Below are 23207 nucleotides of genomic sequence, written 5' to 3'. Positions count from 1 at the left end.
GGGGTATCAAAAAAAGTGATGATAAAGACCCGCTGGGTATATGAAGGCAGTAGTGACCACCCATCTCCAACACCATCAAAGTCATCGACAAAATCTACCTCGGCGCTGGAGAAAGACCGGGCTGAGTACCGTGAAAATCAGACACCGAAAGGAATCCATGCCTGGTGCCGGCACTGATTCCGGAGCGGCTTCTTTGGCCATCGAGCCGCCCCCGAAGAGGACAAGGTTAGAGGAGCAGACTATGCCCTCGACGCCAGAACGTCCACGGCGATCCCCACTGATATCAGTGCCGGGTACTGCACCCCCACAGGGATCTGTGGAGGAGCCAGTTCCACAGTCTGCCACCCCCTGTAGCTGCTCTGTCTTCATCAGCTATACGGGAGGAACTGGACGGATTTATCTGCCAGGCAGTCATTGATGCCCTCCGGGAACTACATCCACTGGTGCTGGCCCCCATACCAGCACCGATGCCGGAGCCATTGATGTTAATACCATTACTGACCAAACTCGATGCATTGATCGGTGCCCTACCGACACAACCTGAGCCACCAATGCCGAAGGAACCGACACAGCCTCCGATACCCATTTCCGGGTCGTCTGATGAAGAAGGCACCGACTCTGATCCAAAGTCATCGATGCCTCAACCGATGCCGGGAACATCAGGACTCTCTGTACCGAGATGTCCACGTTTTTCCTCAGTGCCATCGGTGCCACAACAGTTACCATCGATGCCACTGAAGCATCAACTGATCCATCGATAACTTTGTCCTTCAATGCCATTCTTTATTCCTCCTTCAAGTCCTCAACCACACACCTTTTCAGATACCTGGGAAGATGTAGATATTGATTCTTCTACTGAAGATATCTTGTCAGAACCCTCTCCACCAGAGGAAAGGAGACAGTCACCACCTGAAGACTTCTCCTTTTCAAATTTCATAAGGGAAATGTCAGAAACGATCCCTTTTCAATTAGTAACAAAGGAAGATACAAGGCATAGGACATTGGAGGTACTTCAATTCGTTGATGCCCCAAAAGAAATATTGGCTATACCAGTACACGAAGTACTGGTAGACCTGCAGCATAGACTTTGGGAACATCCTTGCACTGTTCTTCCAGTTAACAGAAGAACAGATGCTACTTATTTGGTACAGCATATACCCAGTTTCCAAAAACCTCAGCTCCCCACATCAGTCTGTTGTGGTAGAGTCAGCACAAAAGAAATTGAAGATTTGTCCACGTTCGTCAACACCTCCTGGCAAAGAGCAAAGGGTTTTGGACAATTTCGGACGCAAAATGTTTCAAGGCTCCATGCTCTTGTCAAGGATTGCCTTATATCAGCTGTACATGATGCAATACCAAAGAAATCTGTGGAAACAGATTCAGGAAGTAGCAGAAACTCTTCCACAACATCAGGACACCCTCAATACTGTCATACATAAAGGCCTTGAGGCTGGGAAGCATGAGGTACATGCGGCCTACGATTCGTTCGAGACAGCCTCCAAAATGGCAGCAACCGGAATCAGTGCCAGGAGATGGGCATGGTTGAAAGAATCAGATCTCAGGCCTGAGGTCCAAGATAGACTGGCTGACTTACCTTGCACTGGCGAAAACTTATTTGGAGAAAAAGTGCAAGATGCAGTTGCGCAACTTAAAGATCACAATGAAATGCTGCGTCAACTGTCCACGATCACTACAGAAGCCCCTTCTTCTGCAAGACGCTCAGCTAGAAGGACAATAAAAAAACATTCTACCAACCACGCAGGTATTATCCATCTGCTCCTCATGGAAGAACTACTAGGCCACCTCAAAGAGGACATCCTAGGCAACCAAAAACATCCAGGCCTCAGCCTCCCCCCTCACCTCAAACAGGCCAAGCATCTGGTTTTTGAAGAACTCCCAGAGAACAGCAGCCTTTCCAGAAAACCAAATCAAAATTTACCAGTAGGAAGCCAGGTTCATAATTCTCTACCCAATTGAATACGCATCACCACAGATCAATGGGTACTTTCTATTATAACACAAGGTTACTGTCTAAACTTTCTCACATTACCCAGACATTCTCCACCCAACTAACAGTGGGTATGCAAAGATCACACAACCCTTCTAGAGTCAGAATTATCCACCCTACTGGGAGTCAGGGCTGTGGAACCTGTTCCCCCGACCTCAGCAGGGCAGAGGATTCTACTCCTGCTATTTTCTAATTCCAAAGAAAACAGGAGGCCTCCACCCATCTTAGACCTCCGCAATTTCAACAAATTTTTACGGAAAGAAAAATTCAGAATGGTATCCTTGGGCACCATGCTTCCCCTTTTACAAACAGGAGATTGGCTCTGTTCTCTGGATCTTCAAGACGCTTATGCTCACATTCCAATATTCCCACCTCACCGCAAGTACCTGCGCTTTCTAGTGGGAAATCAACATTTTCAATACCGGGTCCTACCTTTTGGACTTGCCTCGGCACCCCGTGTATTTACAAAGTGCCTAGCAGTGGCTGCAGCCCTTCTACGCAAGAAGCACATACACGTCTTTCCTTACCTGGATGACTGGCTCATCAAAAGCCAATCCAAGCAAGGAGCTCTCAATCTCACTATCAATCTGCTTCACTTGTTGGGATTTCTCATCAGTTACCAAAAATCCCACCTGACTCCATCTCACCGCCTACAATTCATCGGAGCAGAGTTGGATACCACTGTAGCAAAAGCCTTCCTGCCCACCGACCGTGCAAACATGCTCGCCAGGCTAGCTATATCTCTGCGTGCAAAGAAAACAGCTTCAGCCCATCAGTTCCTTACACTGCTGGGCCACATGGCTTCCATGGTCCACGTTACTCCTATGGCCAGATTAGCCATGAGAATAACGCAATGGACTTTGAGATCACAGTGGCTCCAAGCCTTTCAACTGCTGTCATCTCCAATTCAAATAACCCACCAGTTACGCCTATCTCTTCTCTGGTGGACGAACATGAACAATTTGCTAACAGGCCTACCCTTCCAGCAACCAGTTCCGCAAGTAACCTTAACCACAGATGCATCCACCTTAGGTTGGGGAGCTCATGTGGACAATCTTCAGAATCCAAGGTACTTGGATACAGCTCGAAGCAACCTTTCAGATCAACTTCCTAGAGCTTCGAGCTATACATTATGCTCTCTATGCATTCAAGGACTGCTTTTCATACAAGACTGTTCTAATACAAATAAACACAGTTGCCATGTGGTACCTGAATAAACAAGGAGGCACGGGCTCTTATCTCCTCTGCCAAGAAGGTTGAGTGGTTGGAGCTTGTAGCTTCACGAAAGCCTTCCACACGAAAATCCTATTGTTCTAAGTGGAAAAGATTTACCATATGGTGCATGCAAAAAGCTATTGACCCTTTTCCCTGCCCCACTCCATCTCTTTTAGACTATCTCTGGTACCTTTCAGACTCTGGTCTCCAGACTTTCCTCAGTGAGGGTACACCTGAGTGCCATCTCAGCGTACCACAAGGGAGTAGAGGATGCCCCAGTAACAGCGCAACCCCTTGTAAGTAGATTTATGAGGGGTTTATTACAATTTAAGCCCCCTTTAAGACCACCAGTCACCAAATGGGACCTAAATTTAGTACTAACTAGGCTCATGTGTTCCCCTTTTGAGCCTATAGATTCCTGCGATACAAAATTTCTTACATGGAAAGTTCTCTTCCTAGTAGCCATTACTTCTGCTAGAAGACTTACAGGTCGATACAGTAACGTTGAGTTAAAGATTCCCCGTCTGTAACGTGCTGGGAGCGCACAATACAGACGAGTAAGGCCATCCAGCAATACAGTCTCCAGTTTCACGCGTCCTTAGCGCTTCCTAAACCCTTTCCTAAACCCTTTCCGCACCCAGCATGTAAATGAACGAAAAAGCTGTATAATGAAGGAATTAGCTATTCCCCTTCGATACTGTAACGAGCGCTGATATTATCTCCTCCGTAACCCGCTGTTCTGCCGCGGCCTTAACCTGCTAGTTTACCGCCTCCCCCTAGTAGGAGTTAGTGTAGTGTAAAAACATTGCTTACCCGCCCTGGTCCCGTCCGGTCTCCTGCAGCCCCGTCCGGTCCCCTCCTCCCGAAGCAAAAAAAAAAAACAAACGAAAAAGTAGCAAGGCTCGGGCCTGCTACGGTAAGTGTAAAAAGTGTAAAAAACAAAAAACCTGTGTGTTATATAAAAAAATAAAACAATTTTAAATACCTGTCGGAGGGCCGTGGGTCCAGGCGGCCGGTGGGCGGCGGGCAGCCATCAGCGGCATCCGGTAGTCCCTTCTCCCTTCCTCCCGATTTCGCACGGGCATTCATCCAGGCAGAGGGAGCCGACGGTGAACGACCTCCGGCTCCCCCTGCCTGGATGAGCGCCAAAATCGCACGGGCGGGTCGGCAGCGGGGGGGGGCGCGGCAGCGGGGAGGCGGCGGCGGGTAGGCAGCAGGATCCAGGGGCGGCAGTGGCAGCGAGATCCGGGGGGCGAGTAGCGGCAGCGTGTTCGATCGGGCAGGTAGGTGGGAAAAAAAGATGGCTGCCTGCACGGGGGAAAGCTGCAATTGGCCGCTGAAGACGTGACGTCACACCCCGTGACGCCAAACGTCGTGACGTCACGTCTTCAGCGGCCAATTGCACGCTTTTCCCGTGCAGGCAGCCATCTTTTTTTTGCCACCTACCTGCCTGCCCGATCGAACACGCTGCCGCTACTCGCTCCCCGGATCTCGCTGCCGCCCCTGGATCCTGCTGCCGCTGCCCCCCCCCCCCCCCCCGGACCCCGCTGCTGCCTACCCGCCGCTCCCGGATCCTGCTGCTGCCCCCCCGCTGCCGACCCGCCCGTGCGATTTTGGGAGAAGGGACTACCGGATGCCGCTGATGGCTGCCCGCCGCCCACCGGCCGCCTGGACCCACGGCCCTCCGACAGGTATTTAAAATTTTTTTATTTTTTTATATAACACACAGGTTTTTTGTTTACACTTTTTACACTTCCTGGTGCCTGTCATTTCAAATGTCATTTGAAATGACAGGTACCAGCGCACCCAGGTTACTGTATAGGCGCTGTTACAGCGCCTATACAGTAAAATGGGTTGCGCGGGCATAACCCTTCCCTAACGCTTCACAGCCGCGGCATGCATTTGCATGCGATTAGAAGAGAGAATCAGTCGTTAGGTCAGGAGAACTGTGCGGGAAGGAAGGGTGCGCCTGACACTGCCGCACTGTTTTTACCGCGGCCTTACTGTACCGAGCCGTTAGTGAGTTACAAGCGCTTGTAACATACCCACCCTATACCAGGTTCCTACATGACCGGGTGGTCCTCCGTACTCACCCTAAATTCCTTCCCAAGGTGGTTACAGATTTCCACTTGAATCAGTCTATAGTCTTGCCCGCTTTTTTTCCAAGGCCTCACTCTCACCAAGGCGAGAAGGTTTTACACACTTTGGACTGTAAACATGCACTTGCATTGTAGCTAGACCGCACTGCAGTCCATAGAAAATCCACCCAACTCTTTGCTGCTTTTGATAAAAACAAACCAGGGGTTGCAGTGGACAAACTAACTCTTTCCAAATGGCTAGCAGCCTGTATTAAATTCTGCTATGACAAAGCAGCCCTTCCTCTCCAGGGACGCGTGAAGGCGCATTCAGTAAGAGCCATGGCAACCTCAGTAGCACCCTATTGTTCAGTACTGATTGACATATGTAAAGGTGCAACATGGAGCGCTCTTCACGCATTTGCAGCCCATTACTATTTGGACAAGGAAGGGTGACAAGATTCAGCCTTCGGTCAATCTGTCTTAAAGAACTTATTTCAAGTATAATCCCAACTCCTTCCACATCCAATCTGCTTTGATTTCAGGCTGCCTCATTTTTCCAACAGTACACCAGTTGTTGTGCCTGTTGCACATGTTGTACGCTGTTGGACCAAAACAAATGAGTCAGCCTGTAGCTTGCTAATCTCCCATATGTGAGGACTATCATCCTGCTTGTCCTGGGATAAAGCAGAGTTGCTTACCTGTAACAGGTGTTATCCCAGGACAGCAGGATGTAGTCCTCACGAAACCCACCCGCCACCCCGCGGAGCTGGGTCCAAAACGTTTTATTTTTCATTTTTCGCTCGCACTTATTGCTACAAATGAGACTGAAGGGAGACCCTTGTTGCTAGAGGGATAATGGCATGCTGGGCATGCTCAGTAGCTCACTGTGCCAGTCAAAAGTTTCTAGAAACTTTGACAAAATTTTCCGTGATAGGGCTCCGTCCGGTGACGTCACCCATATGCGAGGACTAACATCCTGCTGTCCTGGGTTAACACATGTTATAGGTAAGCAACTCTGCTTTCTTTCCTTATCACAAAATTCCTCCTTTCCACCAGGCCTAAAATCGCTTTTTGCCTATTGGAGGGCAAGGGGTATAGTTTATTTTGTGGCATTTGGTGGATGCAGACTTGGGCCTCTTAGTAAGTTTCACCCAGTTTCAAGAAACCTACCATATCCTGACCACACATTTTTATGGTTATCTACAAGTCAGGCATAATTTTCAGTCCTTGAGGATGATGCGGGATCAAATCAGTGCAGAGCTGAAATGGACGACTGAGGTAGACCAGATAATTGGGGGTAAAAGCTCTATATCAGGATGATATAGGATTTGTAAAACACACCTGCAAGGGGCGGGAATTCACAATTTAACAGAATACTGGAAGAAGGAGCTAGAAAATACGGTAACAGTTGAAGTCCTGGGGTCAATTTTTGAAGAGTTGAAAAGTCTCCCTGTTGAAATGACTCTAAAAGAAATGCAATTTAGAATTATACATCACTCACACATAGAATACGTTTGTGTAAAATGGGGATGGTGGATTCAGATGAGTGTCATAGGTGTCACTTAGCATTGGGGTCTTACACATGTCTATTTGTAACTTGCTGTCAACTTGCTGACTTTTGGAGAGAGGTCATTTTGGTTGTCCAGAAGTGCTCCAATACCATTTTGCCTTTTAGGGGTGATATGCTGTTGCTTGGAGGTTTGAGCATCCTCCATTTGGCCAATATCTTTGTGTCAGTGGCCCTATTGCTGGCTCTTAAATGCATTTTGGCGGACTGGATGTCTGAAAATTCTCCTGCTATAGGTCGCTGGACAGGACATATGACCTCTTTCATGCAGATGGAGCGATATGTTTTCCTGCTACATCGGAAGGTCCCACAAGATTATCTCAATGTCTGGCATATTTTTCATGACATTTTGCCCACTCAAACCCAACTCAGATTGAAAGAACTAGGATATTCAGTGAGTTGGTGGGAGGCGAGCCCAAAGAGGGCTTTGTGAGGATCTGTAACTCACAGATGGGCATCTGGGGAAGGGGAGGGGGAGTATAATTTGTATGAAGGTGTGAGTGTGTATGATTGCTTGGATGACTGAGGGGGTTCTTAGGGGGGGAATAATTAGGCAACTGTAATTGTTAAGATTGTAAGGGTAACGATAAACAGGCTTGGGGATGATGGACTGAGGCCATGGGAGATATTGAACTATTGCTGGGTGGGTAATTTTTCTGTTTGTTCAAATGTTGAAAAATTTATGGTTGTTATGGTTTGTGCCATTTGCCTTAATGCCTTAATAAAAATGATTTTAGAAAAAACCCCCAAATAACTTTAGTGCTGAGTTTTATAAGATATTGGGTGAATTTATAGTGCCTTCTCTTATGAATACATTTAATAAAGTAATTTTAATTGGTAGATTGCCACTACCCTCTAATAAAGCCTAGATCACATTAATTTCAAAACCTGAAAAAGACCCTGAACAGCCAAGCTCTTATCACACCATTTCTCACAGGTCAAGCAGGATGGTAGTCCTCACATATGAGTGAATCACAGGATGGAGCCCAATCACGGAACACTTTTGTCAAAGTTTCTAGAACTTTGACTGGCACCTACTGGGCATGCCCAGGATGGCACTAACCCTGTAACCAGCAGGGGTCCCCTTCAGTCTTCTTTTTTCCGTGCAGCAGTAGCCATGCAGCTTAAGGAGCTCCACAGAGATTCCTGACAGGAAATTTCCTCACGGAATTAATATTCAACTTTCTACCCCACAGGGGTCCCACGCTTTCATTTTTACGTCCGTGGTGGTCAGGTAGCTCCAGGAAATTGATCTGGTGTTTGGCTTCCTCTGCAACTATCAATCAGTACTGCAAGCACTGATTTTTTTCAGGTTTAGATTATTGTAATGGGCTATACTTGGGTCTACCTGAAACTCTCATCAGACTCCTTCAATTGATCCAGAATTCGGCTGCAAGGCTTCTTACGGCTACTCCTATGTAGCATCACATCTCCCCCATTTTACAAAAACTACATTGGCTGCCAGTCAAATTTAGAATTCGGTATAAAATTGCCATGATAATACACTCTTTACTATATAACTCAGATTCTATTTGGTTATGCTCTACATTACGAGTATATAAGCCTACCAGAGAACTCTGATTTGCTGCAAAAAATCTACTAGAAATACCATCAGTAAAAATGGCCGCTTTAAATATTACTAGGCAAAGAACCTTTTCGGTGGCTGGCCCCATTTTGTGGAACTCATTGCCTGATCCTTTAAGACAGATATCAAGCAGAAATGATTTTAAGAAAGCGTTAAAAACTTCTTTACGGAAGCATTCAGGAAGATTGACCCCTCCCAGCAGCTGTTAATCCAATTATATATGTGAATATTTTAACTTTAATATTTTAATATTAGGAGGATCTTTAACCATCTTGATTGTCATGATTGTATATCTTTTCTATCTGCTCTAATTTTTGCTTAAAATAGTAGTTAATTATTTATAGTACTCTTCCTATGATATAGTTTTAAAATTTTTATTTTTTATATTGATCATGATACAGATTGTATTTTTATTCTACCTGTGTTTTTATTTTTATTTTTTTTGAACCTTTGATTTTTTATGTTTATTATTGTAAACTGCTTTGGTCAATCCTGCATTGGTAAAACGGTATATAAATATTTTAAATAAATAAATACTATGATTAAGTTTACACTCATTACATCATTACAACTCTGGATATTGGGAATACCAGATAAAAAGTTTCCTAAGGAAATATGTTAACCTTTACCTTCAGAAATGTCTTCTAATAGCTAGGAAATGTATATTGTGCAAATGGCTAGATGATGCAGCACCTAATTGAACAATGTGGAGAATACAACTACATCAGATGATGGTAATGGAATGTTTGTCTGGAAAAGATGGTAATAAACAGAGTTGGGAGAAATTTCTGCAAATAAGGAAATCCTATATTAATACTCTAACAAATAAAACTTGCAGTATGATCTTTAATAGTTATCCAATGAAAAATAAAATACAATTTTTTTATTTAAATCATTAATAGTGAGTTTATATTTAAATGGATTGTACGTTCTAAATTATTATTAATGGTAATGATTAGCATTTACATTAAGAATTGACAAAACTGAGGTTACCATTTTATTTCTTTTTGGAGATTGAATGGGTGTGGGGAACAGGAGGGGAAGGGAATTAGTTTTTATGGTTCTTGATACTTTTACTATTTTTTTGAAATAGGACTTCAAAAAGAAGGGAGGGAATATTGTAGTTAGGATTAATTGTATAATTTAATACTTTTTGTATGTTATATTTATCACCTGCTCATTGCAATTTGTAACGGTTGATTTTATATTTAAATACTAATAAAAGTGATTGAACATATAATGTATTTGATTTTAGTCATCTGAATTATAAAAAGCTTTTTCTTTTTTTTTCCAGGATACTGATTGGACCCGAAATAAAGACCCCATAATTAAAATTGCTGCTATTGACAATGGTCTGGCATTCCCATTTAAACATCCTGATGAGTGGAGGGCCTGTAAGTATTTTCAAACATACGGTTTATTTTTGTTTTTCTTTTTGTTCAAATATTTTTATACATATTGTTAATAGATATTAAGGATGCAAAACTGTTTTGGCCTTTTATCGAGGCTTTTTAAATTAACTATTACTTTGGTTTATATAGGAGTTTCTTTCCTGAAGAAGGTAGGCAAGTATCAGTTGAGATGTTTTATACTTTCATTTCTTTATGGTGTAAATTAAATTTTTTTTTTTTTTTACTTTTTCTCTGATAGAGCATATATACTGCTTCTCAGCCTTCTGATTATTTTAGGGACATACATTAATAGGAGTGCTAGAAAGGGAAACTAATTTCTGAAGATAGTGAATTACTAATTCATGTGGATGACATTGCAACACCTCTTCTGGAAAAAACCTAAATGCCTCACAGGGCATGTGCAGATGTTCCTATGTTCTTATAGCTGCATACTGCCTTGGTGTATCGTTTTCTAACAAAAGCAATGGACATTTTTTGTCACTGAAAGTTGCAGTTAGTTGCTGTGTTGGTTTCTTCAATGTAATTCTCTCTTTTTGGGCAAAAGCATGTCTTGATTTTTCATTTTAGTGTTAGGTTTTCTCTTTTTTCAAACTTTTGTTTTTAGATGTTCCTGACAGTAGGTCCTATTTTCACTGTGGTCTGATAGCACAGAACTTTTTTTTTTCTCTCATTGGGCCCTCATGCCTTTCTAAATTTCTTGTTAGAGCATAAGAACATAAAACATAAGATATGCCATACTGGGTCAGTCCAAGGGTCCATCAAGCCCAGTGTTTAGTCCTGGAGGAATTCTGTGCTACTGCGGAGCACAGAATTTGTGCAGAATTCCCCTCCTGCACAGAATTTTCTTTTTTTGTGCAGAATTTGAAGCTGCCCGGTGGGCTGCGAGCAGAGCCCATCCTATTTACGGGCGAAGAGGGAGGCGGTCCTGGTGGACCGTGAGCGGAGCCCATCCAGGTCACAGCCTGAGAGTGCAGAGTGAAAGGAGTCCGGCTAGGGGAGTAGGAAGAGGGTAGAAGGGACACTTACAATGTACTTCTAGGAGAATTCAAGCAGGCGTAACTTGCACAACAAACGTAGGGGAGGTGATTTAGGTAGGGCTGGGAGGTGGGGTAGATAGGGGAAGGGAGGGAAAGGTGGGGGGACGCGGAGGGAACGGAGGCAGGCTGTGCGGCTCGGCGCGCACAGGCTGCCGATTTTGCGCAGCATTGCGCGTGCCGACCCCGGATTTTATAAGATACGCATATGTGTATGCTCCTCTGAAACAGACTTTTATTTGAGATTTGCCAGGACTTAGCATTTAGAAAATAACAATAATTCCTAACTTTAACATCCTGGCTACTAAGCACCAGTTTTCCCTAAAGAAATTCTGTGACATGGGTGGTAAAACAACGTGGAGCCGTTGATGTTGCTGAAGGATGTAGGCGTTGAGTAAAGTTACTAGTTTTATGCAATATTTGTCGCAGACCGGAAGAAGGGTCCGTTTTAGTGGACAGAGTTTATGCTGAAATTCAAAGGAGTTTCGTGAGTCTCTTTAAGAAGCATAGATACATAAGATATGGTGCTGTAGAGTCAAAGATAATTTCCCCTGAGGAAGCCTGTCTGGATACAGGCGAAATAAAGAATTCTTTGTCGGGTGATTCAACATTCCTTTGAAGATAGAGGAGATAGAATTATATAAGAAGTTTATGGGACATGATTTGACTCTTGCATAAGAGTTTATTATGTTGAAGAATAATACCTGGTGGTATATTGGGATATAAGGGAAAATCATTTTTTTCAATAGTATTGTTGTCCAAATAGACTTTATAAGTAATGTTTTAGTGTGAGTGGGAGGTGTATTGGTGTGAATATATATGGATGTTGAGTTTTAAAAGGTTTTATGGATGGGTTCAGCGATGGGTTCATAGATAAGGGTAATTGAATGTATAAATAAATAGTTATATGGTGAAACTTTAATATATTTGTGATATAAGATTGTATTGATTATTTACAATTTTGGAATTCATTTTGATAGACATTTATGATTTATGATTTTGAAAATATTTGTACATTCAGTAAAGATGTATTAATCTCCTTTCTATTTTTCATGGTAACAAAACATGCCATAAACCTTAGCCTGCTTTGATATAAATAATTGTGGCTAACTTACCCCTGATTCTGACGTTCAGGCGATTCTTCTGTTCACCTCGGATGCAGGTTCCAGCTGGAGTCCTGGAGAGCGTGGGCAGGGGAGAGGCTTATTTTCTATACTGGCTAGCAGAGCGGACAACTGGTTCTCACCCTTCGGGATAGCAGGGAGGTCTGACTGGCTTCAGACGCTACTTTCGCTTTCAGGGACACCTCAGCACAGACTCTCAGGATTTCCTCCCCAGTTTGGCATTCAGGATTTGGGACTCCTTTTCCTCTGGGGGGTCTATGCTGGGCCTCACCGCTCCCTTTTTGGCTTCTGGGTCGTTCTGCCAGGAAGTTCTTCTTTCAGGCCTCTTTCTTTTCTGGAACCAAACTTATTTTCTTTCCTGGAATTGGGCCTCTCTTCTTTATGGATAAGAACCTTCTTTCTTTCGGAAACAGCCTTCCCTTCCTTTCTGGACTTGAACTTCTTCAGCCTCTTTGCCCCCCAGTCTTATACTTCCCATCTGCTAAATATGCATAAGCTCATGCATACCCTTATGGGTGGAGGGTCTCTTGCTGCATTGCAGGTCTTTTTTTTTTTCTCACAGGACAAGCAGGATGGTAGTCCTCACATATGGGTGACATCACACGATGGAGCCCAATCATGGAACACTTTTGTCAAAGTTTCTAGAACTTTGGCACCTACTGGGCATGCCCAGCAATGCACCAACCTTGCATCCAGCAGGGGTCCCCCTTCAGTCTCTTTTTTTTTTTTTTTCCGTGCAGCAGTAGCCACGCGGGTTAAGGAGCTCTCTAGAGATTCTTGACAGGAATTTTCTTCACGGAACTTCTTTAAAATTTTTCAAAAATTTCTACCCCATAGGGGTCCCCCTATCGATATCTGTACTCCGTGGTCGAAAGGTAAGGTTTCAATCCTTTTGCGGTCGATTCCCGTTGGGGCCTACTGGCCATCGACCGCACCGTGGCTAAATGTTTGTCGAAGCCATGGCGTCGGGTTTTCGACTGTGTCCCGATTGTCCTCTGACAATGTCCATCACAGACCTGCACAGAGTTTGTGTATTGTGCTTGGGGTCCGGCCATGATACCCTAACTTGTACCAAATGTGCCCAAATGACGCTGAAGGGCCGAAAAGCCCGCTTAGAAAAAATGGAGTTTTTTTCATTCAAAACCCCCGATTCCATCGTCCGCTTCGACTTTGTCTGAGCCGATGCCATCGACCTCCCACCAGCAGCGGGACACCGGTGCTGCCCGACCGGCGTAGACTACTCCGAAGGTGTCGACATCTTCCTCATCGCCTCAAGAGAACTACCGAGCAGAACATCGTGAAAAACGTCGACACCGGCATCGGAAGGCTCAATCCGCTGATCCAGGCAAGCCCTCGGCATCAGCGGATTGAGCCACTGACAAAGAAATCCCGTCCAGAGGAGGCCCCATCCTCCTCTGTTACTGGGTCACTGAGGCGTTCCCCCACCTTCATCGGTGCAGGGAGCCCCGACTCCACTTTTACTGGTGGACCCTCTGGCTATTCCTCTATTGCCTCTTACTCCGGAGCCGGGGTTACTCGCCCCAGGCCTCCATGAGGAATTGGATCGGATGATCCAAGAGGCCATCGGAAAAGCACTGCAGGGATTCCAGCTTCCACCGCCGGTAGCGGTGCCCGAGCCGGTCACCAATCCAATTCCAGGGGCGCTCGCACCGCTACTGGGTATGCCCTCTTCCTTCGCCAATACCTTTGTCGTCGGATGGCGAGGAAACACAGATACCCATACCATCATCTGCAATCCTGCCACTGTCTCATCCATTGATGGTGCCGGCGGCGTCTCCATCGATGCCTTCGGTGCCTCTCCCGATGCCATCCATGCCCAGGCCTGGTCCTTCGGGGAATAATACCATTTCTTCCCTCAGAAGATCCTCAGGGAGCTGGTGATCAATTATATGATCCTTGGACTGATTATTGGTCCCAGGATACAGATGACCTGCCTTCACAGCCCTCTTCCCCTGAAAAGAGAAGGCGTTCTCCAGAGGATCTCTTTTATTAACTTCATTAAAGAAATGTCTGAGACAATTCCTTTTCAGCTTCAGACTGAAGAGGATTCAAGGCACAAGATGCTGGAAGTGCTCCAGTTCCTTGATGCCCCACCTCAAGTGACGAGGGATTGTCTGACCACCCTCTCCTTCTGGAACAGGAGGTTTCAACCCTCCTCCACTCCCGGGCAATAGAACCAGTGCTCCTCTCCCAACAGGGGCAGGGGTTCTATTCCCTGTACTTTCTAATCCCAAAAAAGTCAGATGGCTTTCGTCCAATTCTGGACCTTCGCACCCTAAACAAGTATCTACAAAGAGAGAAGTTCAAGATGGTAACCTTGGGTTCGCTACTTCCTCTTCTACAAAAAGGAGATTGGCTATGCTCTCTAGAGCTCCAGGACGCATACACACACATCTCAATTATTTCATCTCATCACAAATTCCTGCGATTCTTGGTCTGCCCTCGTCACTTTCAGTATTGTGTCCTACCATTCGGCCTAGCGTCTGCTCCACGAGTATTCTCCAAGTGCCTCGTAGTAGTCTCCACCTTTCTCACAGGACAAGCAGGATGGTTGTCCTCACAAATGGGTGACATCGAGGATGGAGCCCAACCATGGAAAACGTCTGTCAAAGTTTCTGGAACTTTGACTGGCCCCTACTGGGCATGCCCAGCACGGCACCAACCCTGCAGCCAGCAGGGGTCCCCCTTCAGTCTTCTTTTTTCCGCGCAGCAGTAGCCACGCGGTTAAGGAGCTCTTACCACATTCCTGACAGGAATTTCTTCTCGAACTTCTTTGAAGTAAAATTCGCCCCACAGGGGTCCCCTCTCTATCTAAATTTAGCCTGCGGTACTTCGGTAAGTTTTTTTTTTTTTGCCGTTTTTCGTCTGTTCCGTCGAGTTCGGCCCTCGCGGCCTGCTGGCAGTCGACAGTCCCGCGGCTAAATTTTTGGTCAATGGCCATGGCGTCGGGGTTCCGTCGGTGCCCAGATTGTACGCGCACCATGTCTATCACAGACCCTCATAGAGTCTGTGTGTTATGTTTAGGGAGTGAGCATGATGTCCTGACTTGCACCAAATGTGCTCTTATGACACCAAAAGGTCGCAAAGCCAGAATGGAGAAGATGGGTCTCCTGTTCCATGCTCACACTCCGCCGTCCATCGCATCGACGTCCTCGGAACCGGCACCGTCGAAGTCCTTCCATCGTCGGCAACCTCCCGGTGACCGTATGCCATCATCTCCACGACCATCGACTCCCGTCCCTTCCCCCGAGGATCGTGGGGATCGGAGGGAAAAGCATAGTCATCGACATCGCAAGTCTCGGACCTTCGAGGAATCGAAGTCATCGACCTCTGTACCGTCCGAGCCTCCACCGAAGAAGTCTCGATCAGAAGCGGCACCGTCCACTTCTGTTTCTGAGACATTGAGGCAACCCTCACCCCATCGGGGTTTGGGAGCCGCGATTCCACCGGTGACGGTGGTCCCTCCGGCTCAGCCTCAGCCTCCCTCTTTCCCGGAGCCGGGTATTGTTACCCCAGGTCTCCGGGAAGAACTGGACCGGCTGGTCCAGGAGGCCACCGACAAAGCGATGCAATGGTTCCAGACTCCTTCGGCACAGACTCCGCCACCGAGAGTGGAACCAGTCATCGACCCGATTCCAGCAGCGCTGGCACTGCTGCTCGCCCGGATGGAAGTGCTCATGACCACCCTTCCACCGGTGATACCCGGGTCACAGACAGCACCGGTGCGCTCCCCGATGCCAACTTCATCTGGAGCAGAACCACCGTATCGAATTCCTCTGGGAGTAGTTCCATTGATGCCGTGTCGTCCCTCGCCACCGATACATTCCTCCGGGGCGATACGCACATCGGCTCCATCGATGCCTTCGATGCCGGCACCGATGCCTCCAAGGGTATTTTCGATGCCCCCGGTGATTCCCTTGGGTTTCTCCGAGCCTCAACCGGGGCCTTCAGGTATCCAACCCCCTCGCGGTCCTACAGGTCAGCAACCTGACCCTTATGACACCTGGGGTGATGATACTTCCTCAGATACCGATGATTTACCTTCACCACGTGTCTAATGATCTGAAATCGGCAAAACAATGCGACAAGGCGATAGCTAAAGCCAGAAGAATGCTGGGCTGCATAGAGAGAGGAATATCGAGTAAGAAAAGGGAAGTGATTATTCCTTTGTACAGATCCTTGGTGAGGCCTCACCTGGAGTACTGTGTTCAGTTCTGGAGACCGTATCTTCAAAAAGACAAAGACAAGATGGAGGCGGTACAGAGAAGGGCGACCAGGAAGGTGGAGGATCTTCATTGGATGACGTACGAGGAGAGATTGAAGAATCTAAATATGTACACCCTGGAGGAAAGGAGGAGCAGAGGTGACATGATACAGACTTTCAGATACTTGAAAGGTGTTAATGATCAAAAGACAACGACAAACCTTTTCCGTAGGAAAAAAATCACCAGAACCAGGGGTCACGATTTGAAGCTCCAGGGAGGAAGATTCAGAACCAATGTCAGGAAGTATTTCTTCACGGAGAGGGTGGTGGATGCCTGGAATGCCCTTCCTGAGGATGTGGTGAAGACCAGAACTGTGAAGGACTTCAAAGGGGCATGGGATAAACACTGTGGATCCATAAAGTCAAGAGGCCGCCAATGAAGAGTGGGTGACTCGCCAGAATGAGGGCTACTGCCTGGAGTCAATACCCTTATTAAATAAACATACACATGCTTACTGTGACTCCAACATCGCTCTAAGCTTCAACAGCAAGAGGAAATGTGGAAAAAAGGATTCACACTCACAAAGAGGGGAGTAGCTGGCTTGTTACGGCGGTTACTACCCCAAATCAAATAAGTCTGATACTTCACTTTCAATGCATATACAGCATAGTTCTCTGATTCAACGGCAGGGGAGAAGAAAAACCGATACTTCACACATCCAGCAGAGCTCTCTGCTTCAACGGCAGGGGAGAAAATGAGGGTTCGTACTCACAAAACGGGGAGTAGCTGGCTTGTTACGGCGGTTACTACCCCAAACCAAATGTGCCTGATACTTCACTTTCGATGCACATCCAGCATGGCTCTCTGCTTCAACAGCATGGGAGAAGACTGATACTTCACGTGTATCCAGCATAGCTCCCTGCTTCAACGGCAGGGGAGAAGAAAAACAACCAATAAGGGCTGTATAACATAGGCTGGGTAAAACAAATAAGCATGAGTGTAGCTTGCTTATTGCGGCGGCTACTACCCCGAACTAATCAAGCTAGATATTTCACTTGGATGCAGCTCCATCACTGCTCTCTACATTAAAACTGGGGGTGGAAGGGAAATAGAACCAAGAGCTAAGAGAAACAGATAAGTATGAGAGAAAAAATGTGTGAAGCTTGCTGGGCAGACTGGATGGGCCATTTGGTCTTCTTCTGCCGTCATTTCTATGTTTCTATATGTTTCTATGTTTCTCTCCTGCTGAAAGCAGAAAGCGTTCTCCCCCCGAGGACCTCTCTTTCACCAATTTCGTGAAGGAAATGTCTGAATTAGTCCCCTTTCAGCTTCAGTCTGAGCAAGATGACAGACACCAAATGATGGAGTTACTCCAATTTCTGGATGCCCCAAAAGTCATCACTTCCATTCCAATTCATCAAGTTTTTCTTGACCTAAAGAAGAATTGGGAAACTCCTGGATCTGTTGCCCCAGTAAACAAAAAAGCTGACTCTACTTACCTTGTACAGTCAGCACCTGGCTTTCAAAAACCTCAGCTAGACCACCACTCTGTGGTAGAGTTAGCTCAAAAGAAAGCTAAAAGAATAAAGCCATACTCATCCATACCTCCTACTAAGGAGAACAAGTTCCTAGATAGTATAGGCAGAAAAGTATACCAAGGGGCCATGCTCATTTCCAGGATAGCTTCTTACCAGCTGTATATGACCCAATACAACAGGGTCATTTTTAAGCAGCTACAAGAATTTTCAGATACCTTACCAGAACAATTCCAACAACACCTTCAAACCCTCGTACTTAAAGGATTTGAAGCTGGAAAGCATGAGATAAGAACATCTTATGACATCTTCGATGCTTCCACTAGACTGTCTGCTACAGCCATCTCAGCAAGACGCTGGGCTTGGCTTAAGTCTTCTGACCTTCGCCTGGAGGTTCAGGACAGGCTCTCCGACCTGCCCTGTTTAGGGGATAATTTGTTTGGTGAGCAAATTCACCAAATAGTTGCTGAATTAAAGGATCATCACGAGACCCTTAAACAGCTCTCATCGATTCCTTCTGACTTCCCTTCTAAACAACCATTTAAGAGGGAACCTAAAAAGTCATTCTTCCGGCCACAGAAGTATTATCCCCCACACACCAAGTCCAGGTCAACGAGGCCGTCTCAAAAGCCTCAGCCTCGCCAGCCTCGAAAGCAAAAGCCCACAACAGCTCCGCAACCAGGCCCTGCGTCGGGGTTTTGACTTTCACTTAGAGAGCAGTTGTCTAATCCCTCTACCAAACATACCAGTAGGAGGTCGACTAAGCCACTTTACAGAAAAATGGCATCTCATCACCATAGATCAATGGGTGCTAGCGATAATTGCACAGGGTTACCACCTCAACTTCCTAACTCTTCTTGCGGACTCTCCACCTCTGCAAGCATGGAGACTTACCGACCACTCTGTTCTTCTAGAGCAGGAAGTTTCCCTTCTCCTCCAGTCCAACACTATAGAACCCGTTCCTCTCTCGCAACAAGGACTAGGGTTCTATTCCAGATACTTTCTGATCCCAAAAACGTCAGGAGGGCTTCGACCAATCCTAGACCTATGGGCGCTCAACAAGTACCTTCACAGAGAGAAGTTCAAGATGGTAACCCTGGGCTCGCTTCTCCCTCTGCTGCAAAGAGAGGACTGGCTCTGCTCTCTAGACCTCAAAGACGCTTATACCCACATTGCGATAGCTCAGTCTCATCACAAATACCTCCGTTTTCTAGTAGGCCAAAACCACTATCAATACCGAGTGCTCCCATTTGGTCTAGCATCCGCACCGTGAGTTTTCACCAAATGTCTTGTAGTGGTTGCAGCGTTCCTCAGGAAGGAAGGCGTCCATGTCTACCCCTACTTGGACGATTGGTTGATCAGGGCCACAACCCAGCAAATCGCTCGGTCTTCCCTGACCCTGACAACTCGAACTCTAATTTCTCTAGGATTTCTGGTCAACTACGAGAAATCCTACTTACTCCCATCTCAAACCTTATCCTTCATTGGAGCAGACTTGGACAGCTTACAGGCAAAAGCCTTCCTTCCTCATCAACGGGTTCAAACCCTTGTGTCCCTAGCTTGCCAGTTGCAGTCTCAACCCACAGCAACAGCTCGCCAATTCCTCATTCTGCTGGGACACATGGCCTCCTCAGTTTATGTGACTCCAATGGCCCATCTGGCCATGAGAGTCATGCAATGGACTCTGAAATCACAATGGATCCAAGCCACTCAGCCTCTGTCGACCATTGTCCACATCACCAATGCACTCCGTCTGTCTCTTGCCTGGTGGACAAATCAATCCAACCTCCTCCAAGGTTTGCCCTTTCATCCACCAGATCCTCAAATAATTCTAACCACCGATGCTTCCAATGTCGGCTGGGGAGCCCATGTAAACAATTTACAAACCCAAGGATTCTGGTCTCTAGAGGAAGCCAAACACCAGATAAATTTCCTGGAGCTTCGAGCAATCCGATACGCTCTCCGGGCTTTTCAAGATTGCCTATCAAATCACATAATCTTGATTCAGACAGACAACCAGGTGGCCATGTGGTACATCAACAAGCAGGGAGGCACAGGCTCCTTCCTTCTCTGTCAGGAAACTGCGCAGATTTGGACAGAAGCCCTCTCCCGTTCCATGTATCTCAGGGCCACCTACTTGCTGGGGGTAGAAAATGTCTTGGCAGACCGGCTGAGCCGTGTCTTCCAACCACACGAGTGGTCATTCAATCCCTTGGTAGCGACCTCTCTTTTCCAGCAATGGGGTTATCCCCACATAGACCTCTTTGCGTCCCTCAGAACCACAAAGTGGCCAATTACTGCTCTCTCATTCGGACTCAGCACTCTCGGCCCAGGGATGCATTCTCCCTCCCGTGGACAACCGGTCTGCTTTATGCATTCCCTCCACGTCCTCTTCTGTCGAAGAACCATGATCCTGATAGCACCTCAGTGGCCACGCCAAGTGTGGTTTCCCATACTCCAGGATCTCTCCATCCGCAGACACATTCCCTTGGGAAAGGACCCGCATCTGATCACTCAAAACGACGGATGCCTCCTCCATCCCAATCTCCAAGCCTTGTCCCTAACGGCATGGATGTTGAAAGGTTAGTCCTTCAGCCACTTAACCTATCGGATTCAGTTTCTCGTGTCCTCATCGCTTCACGAAAGCCTTCCCCAAGAAAATCTTACTCCTATAAATGGAAACGGTACACATCATGGTGCACTTCTCAGTCCCTTGATCCACTTTCCTGTCCAATTCCTAAATTCTTGGACTATCTTTGGCATTTGTCAGAATCAGGTCTAAAGGCCTCTTCCATTAGAATGCATGTCAGTGCGGTAGCCGCCTTCCATAAAGGTATCGGGGGTGTCCCTATTTCAGTACAACCCCTTGTAACACGCTTTCTTAATGGCTTGCTCCATTTGAAGCCACCTTTACGTCCTCCGGCCCCATCTTGGGACCTTAATCTGGTTCTTGGTCGCCTTATGAAACCACCCTTCGAACCTCTTCACTCCTGTGACCTTAAATATCTCATATGGAAAGTGATTTTCCTTTTGGCTATCACTTCAGCTCGCAGGGTTAGTGAGTTACAGGCCCTAGTTACCTATCCGCCTTACACTAAACTCCTGCAGGACCGGGCGGTACTCCGCACTCACCCTAAATTCTTACCTAAGGTAGTTTCGGAGTTTCATATTAATCAATCCATCATACTACCTATTTTCTTTCCCAGGCCCCACTCCAACTCCGGGGAACAGACTCTGCATACCCTCGACTGCAAACGAGCTCTAGCTTTCTATCTAGACCGTACAGTTGCCCACAGGAAGAGCACTCAATTATTCGTCTCTTTCCATCCTAACAAGTTAGGGCAACCTGTGGGTAAGCAGGCTCTTTCCTCCTGGTTGGCGGACTGCATCTCTTTCTGCTATCAGCAAGCTGGCATTCCCTTTCAAGACCATGTTAAGGCACACTCTGTGAGGGCCATGGTGACTTCAGTAGCACACCTTCGATCGGTGCCGCTTCCTGACATCTGCAGGGCTGCTACCTGGAGTTCTCTCCATACATTTTCAGCCCACTACTGTTTGGACAAAGCTGGAAGACAGGATTCCATCTTCGGCCAATCTGTCTTGCGTAACCTCTTTCCAACATGACGTACCAACAGCCTTCCGCCTACCCGGTGGGGTGCGGATGTCCTCTACCAAACTTCACCCCATTTGTTGTGCCTGTTGCACGCCGTTGGGTACTTTGGTGCACGTTCGGACATCCTCAGCTCGGTACTCACCCATTTGTGAGGACAACCATCCTGCTTGTCCTGTGAGAAAGCAAATGTTGCTTACCTGATGTAACAGGTGTTCTCACAGGACAGCAGGATGTTAGTCCTCACGAAACCCGCCCGCCACCCCGCGGTGTTGGGTTTGTTTTTTCTTATTTTCTTTTTCGGCACTGCCTGTAGCTTTGAAACAAGACTGAAGGGGGACCCCTGCTGGCTGCAGGGTTGGTGCCGTGCTGGGCATGCCCAGTAGGGGCCAGTCAAAGTTCTAGAAACTTTGACAGAAGTTTTCCATGGTTGGGCTCCATCCTCGATGTCACCCATTTGTGAGGACTAACATCCTGCTGTCCTGTGAGAACACCTGTTACATCAGGTAAGCAACATTTGCTTTATTATCTTACTGTGTATTGAGTTTGAAGATTTTTTACTACTGTACAGACTGCCTTATGAGTAGTAAAATATAACATCTGAATGAGGGATGTGGACATTGAAACCTACAGTGATTTGCTCCAAAAAGTAGTCCATTGTGCACGTTTCATATGTCTAGAATCCTTTTCCCTCGTTTTTTTCTTCCCTTTAACAACTTCCAGTAAGTTCATTCTGCTAGAACTTTGAAGCCACGTTAGAGAATGTCAGCATTTTCTCTCAAGTTTTAAAGTATCAATTTTCTCTGCTTCTGCTGAAGCACTTTAAATCTTTGAGAACTTGTTAAATTAAATTTCATCCTTATCTTTTGGAAGGTCGCAAGTTTGTTTTCTTTTAATATCTGATCCAAATCCATATGCCCTGTTCTCTACCAGGTACATAATTAGAAGAATTACTACATTTAAGAATTGGATTGTACCATAGCATTTTTGGTAGTGTCTTTCTATTTAATTTTCAGTGAATGGTCCTGTTTCTGAAATTTGATGCAGGTTGATATGAAAATTTCCTTAATTTTTTTTAGGAATCATCCTTGAAACATGATATAGAAGAATAGGAAAAATTAGTTTTCTTTCTACCTCCAACCATGGGAGGATTATTCTTTTCCTTCCAATTATAATATCCACAGCCCACCTTGTTGCAAGATAGATGCATTGTTTATGCAAAAGAAATTTTGAGAAGTTGGCCCTGTTTTTCTATTTGCTCATTGCATTTGATGGATAAGGAGACTCTCTTTTTTTCAGAAGATCTCAAAGCGTGCAGTCTACTTTCTCATAAGTTATCTGGAGAAAGTATGGGCAAGTTACTTAATATATGATTTCTCTGGCATAAGTCATTTTTAAGTGTCCCCCATTACAGTAAGCATAATGACCACTTTAATGTACTTCTTGAAACAAGTCAATATTTCCCATATTAAAATTCTTTTCTAAGTTGTCATGCCCAAGAATTTTATCTTCTGTCTATTGCAATAAGTGAGTATCTAAAATAGCCTTTGTACAGCGAATATTAAGTGGGTAAGCTTCCAGTTTGGACCATTTGATTTTGTAATTTCATTGATCTGAAAACAAGGTAATGTTTCTCTAACTCTGGTAGGTTAATACATTATGGATATTAGATGGATAATTTACAGTTATTCCCATTTACACTGAACCACTACGACACTACCCACTTTCAGCTCACGCCCCCACCTTAACCCTCATCCAACCCTACTTTCCCCACCAATATTATCTGATCCTATCAGAAATATTTCTCTCCAAT

At 45.9% G+C, this 23207-nt stretch overlaps 1 protein-coding gene across 3 annotated transcripts in view; it reads left to right on the top strand.

Annotated features, from left to right (window-relative positions):
- PI4K2B (phosphatidylinositol 4-kinase type 2 beta) overlaps positions 1 to 23207 on the top strand; it is a 215656-nt gene that overhangs the window by 137632 nt on the left and 54817 nt on the right. For all 3 annotated transcript variants that reach the window (XM_029590008.1, XM_029590019.1, XM_029590027.1), the window contains exon 7: positions 9748 to 9847. In XM_029590008.1, the coding sequence (XP_029445868.1) occupies positions 9748 to 9847 (100 nt within the window). The remainder of the gene's footprint in view (positions 1 to 9747; positions 9848 to 23207) is intronic.

The sequence above is a fragment of the Rhinatrema bivittatum genome, chromosome 1, assembly GCF_901001135.1.
Source record: "Rhinatrema bivittatum chromosome 1, aRhiBiv1.1, whole genome shotgun sequence".
Classification (NCBI taxonomy): domain Eukaryota; kingdom Metazoa; phylum Chordata; class Amphibia; order Gymnophiona; family Rhinatrematidae; genus Rhinatrema; species Rhinatrema bivittatum.
The sequence above is the reverse complement of the archived record's forward strand: the minus strand, read 5'-3'. Positions and strand labels throughout refer to the sequence as shown.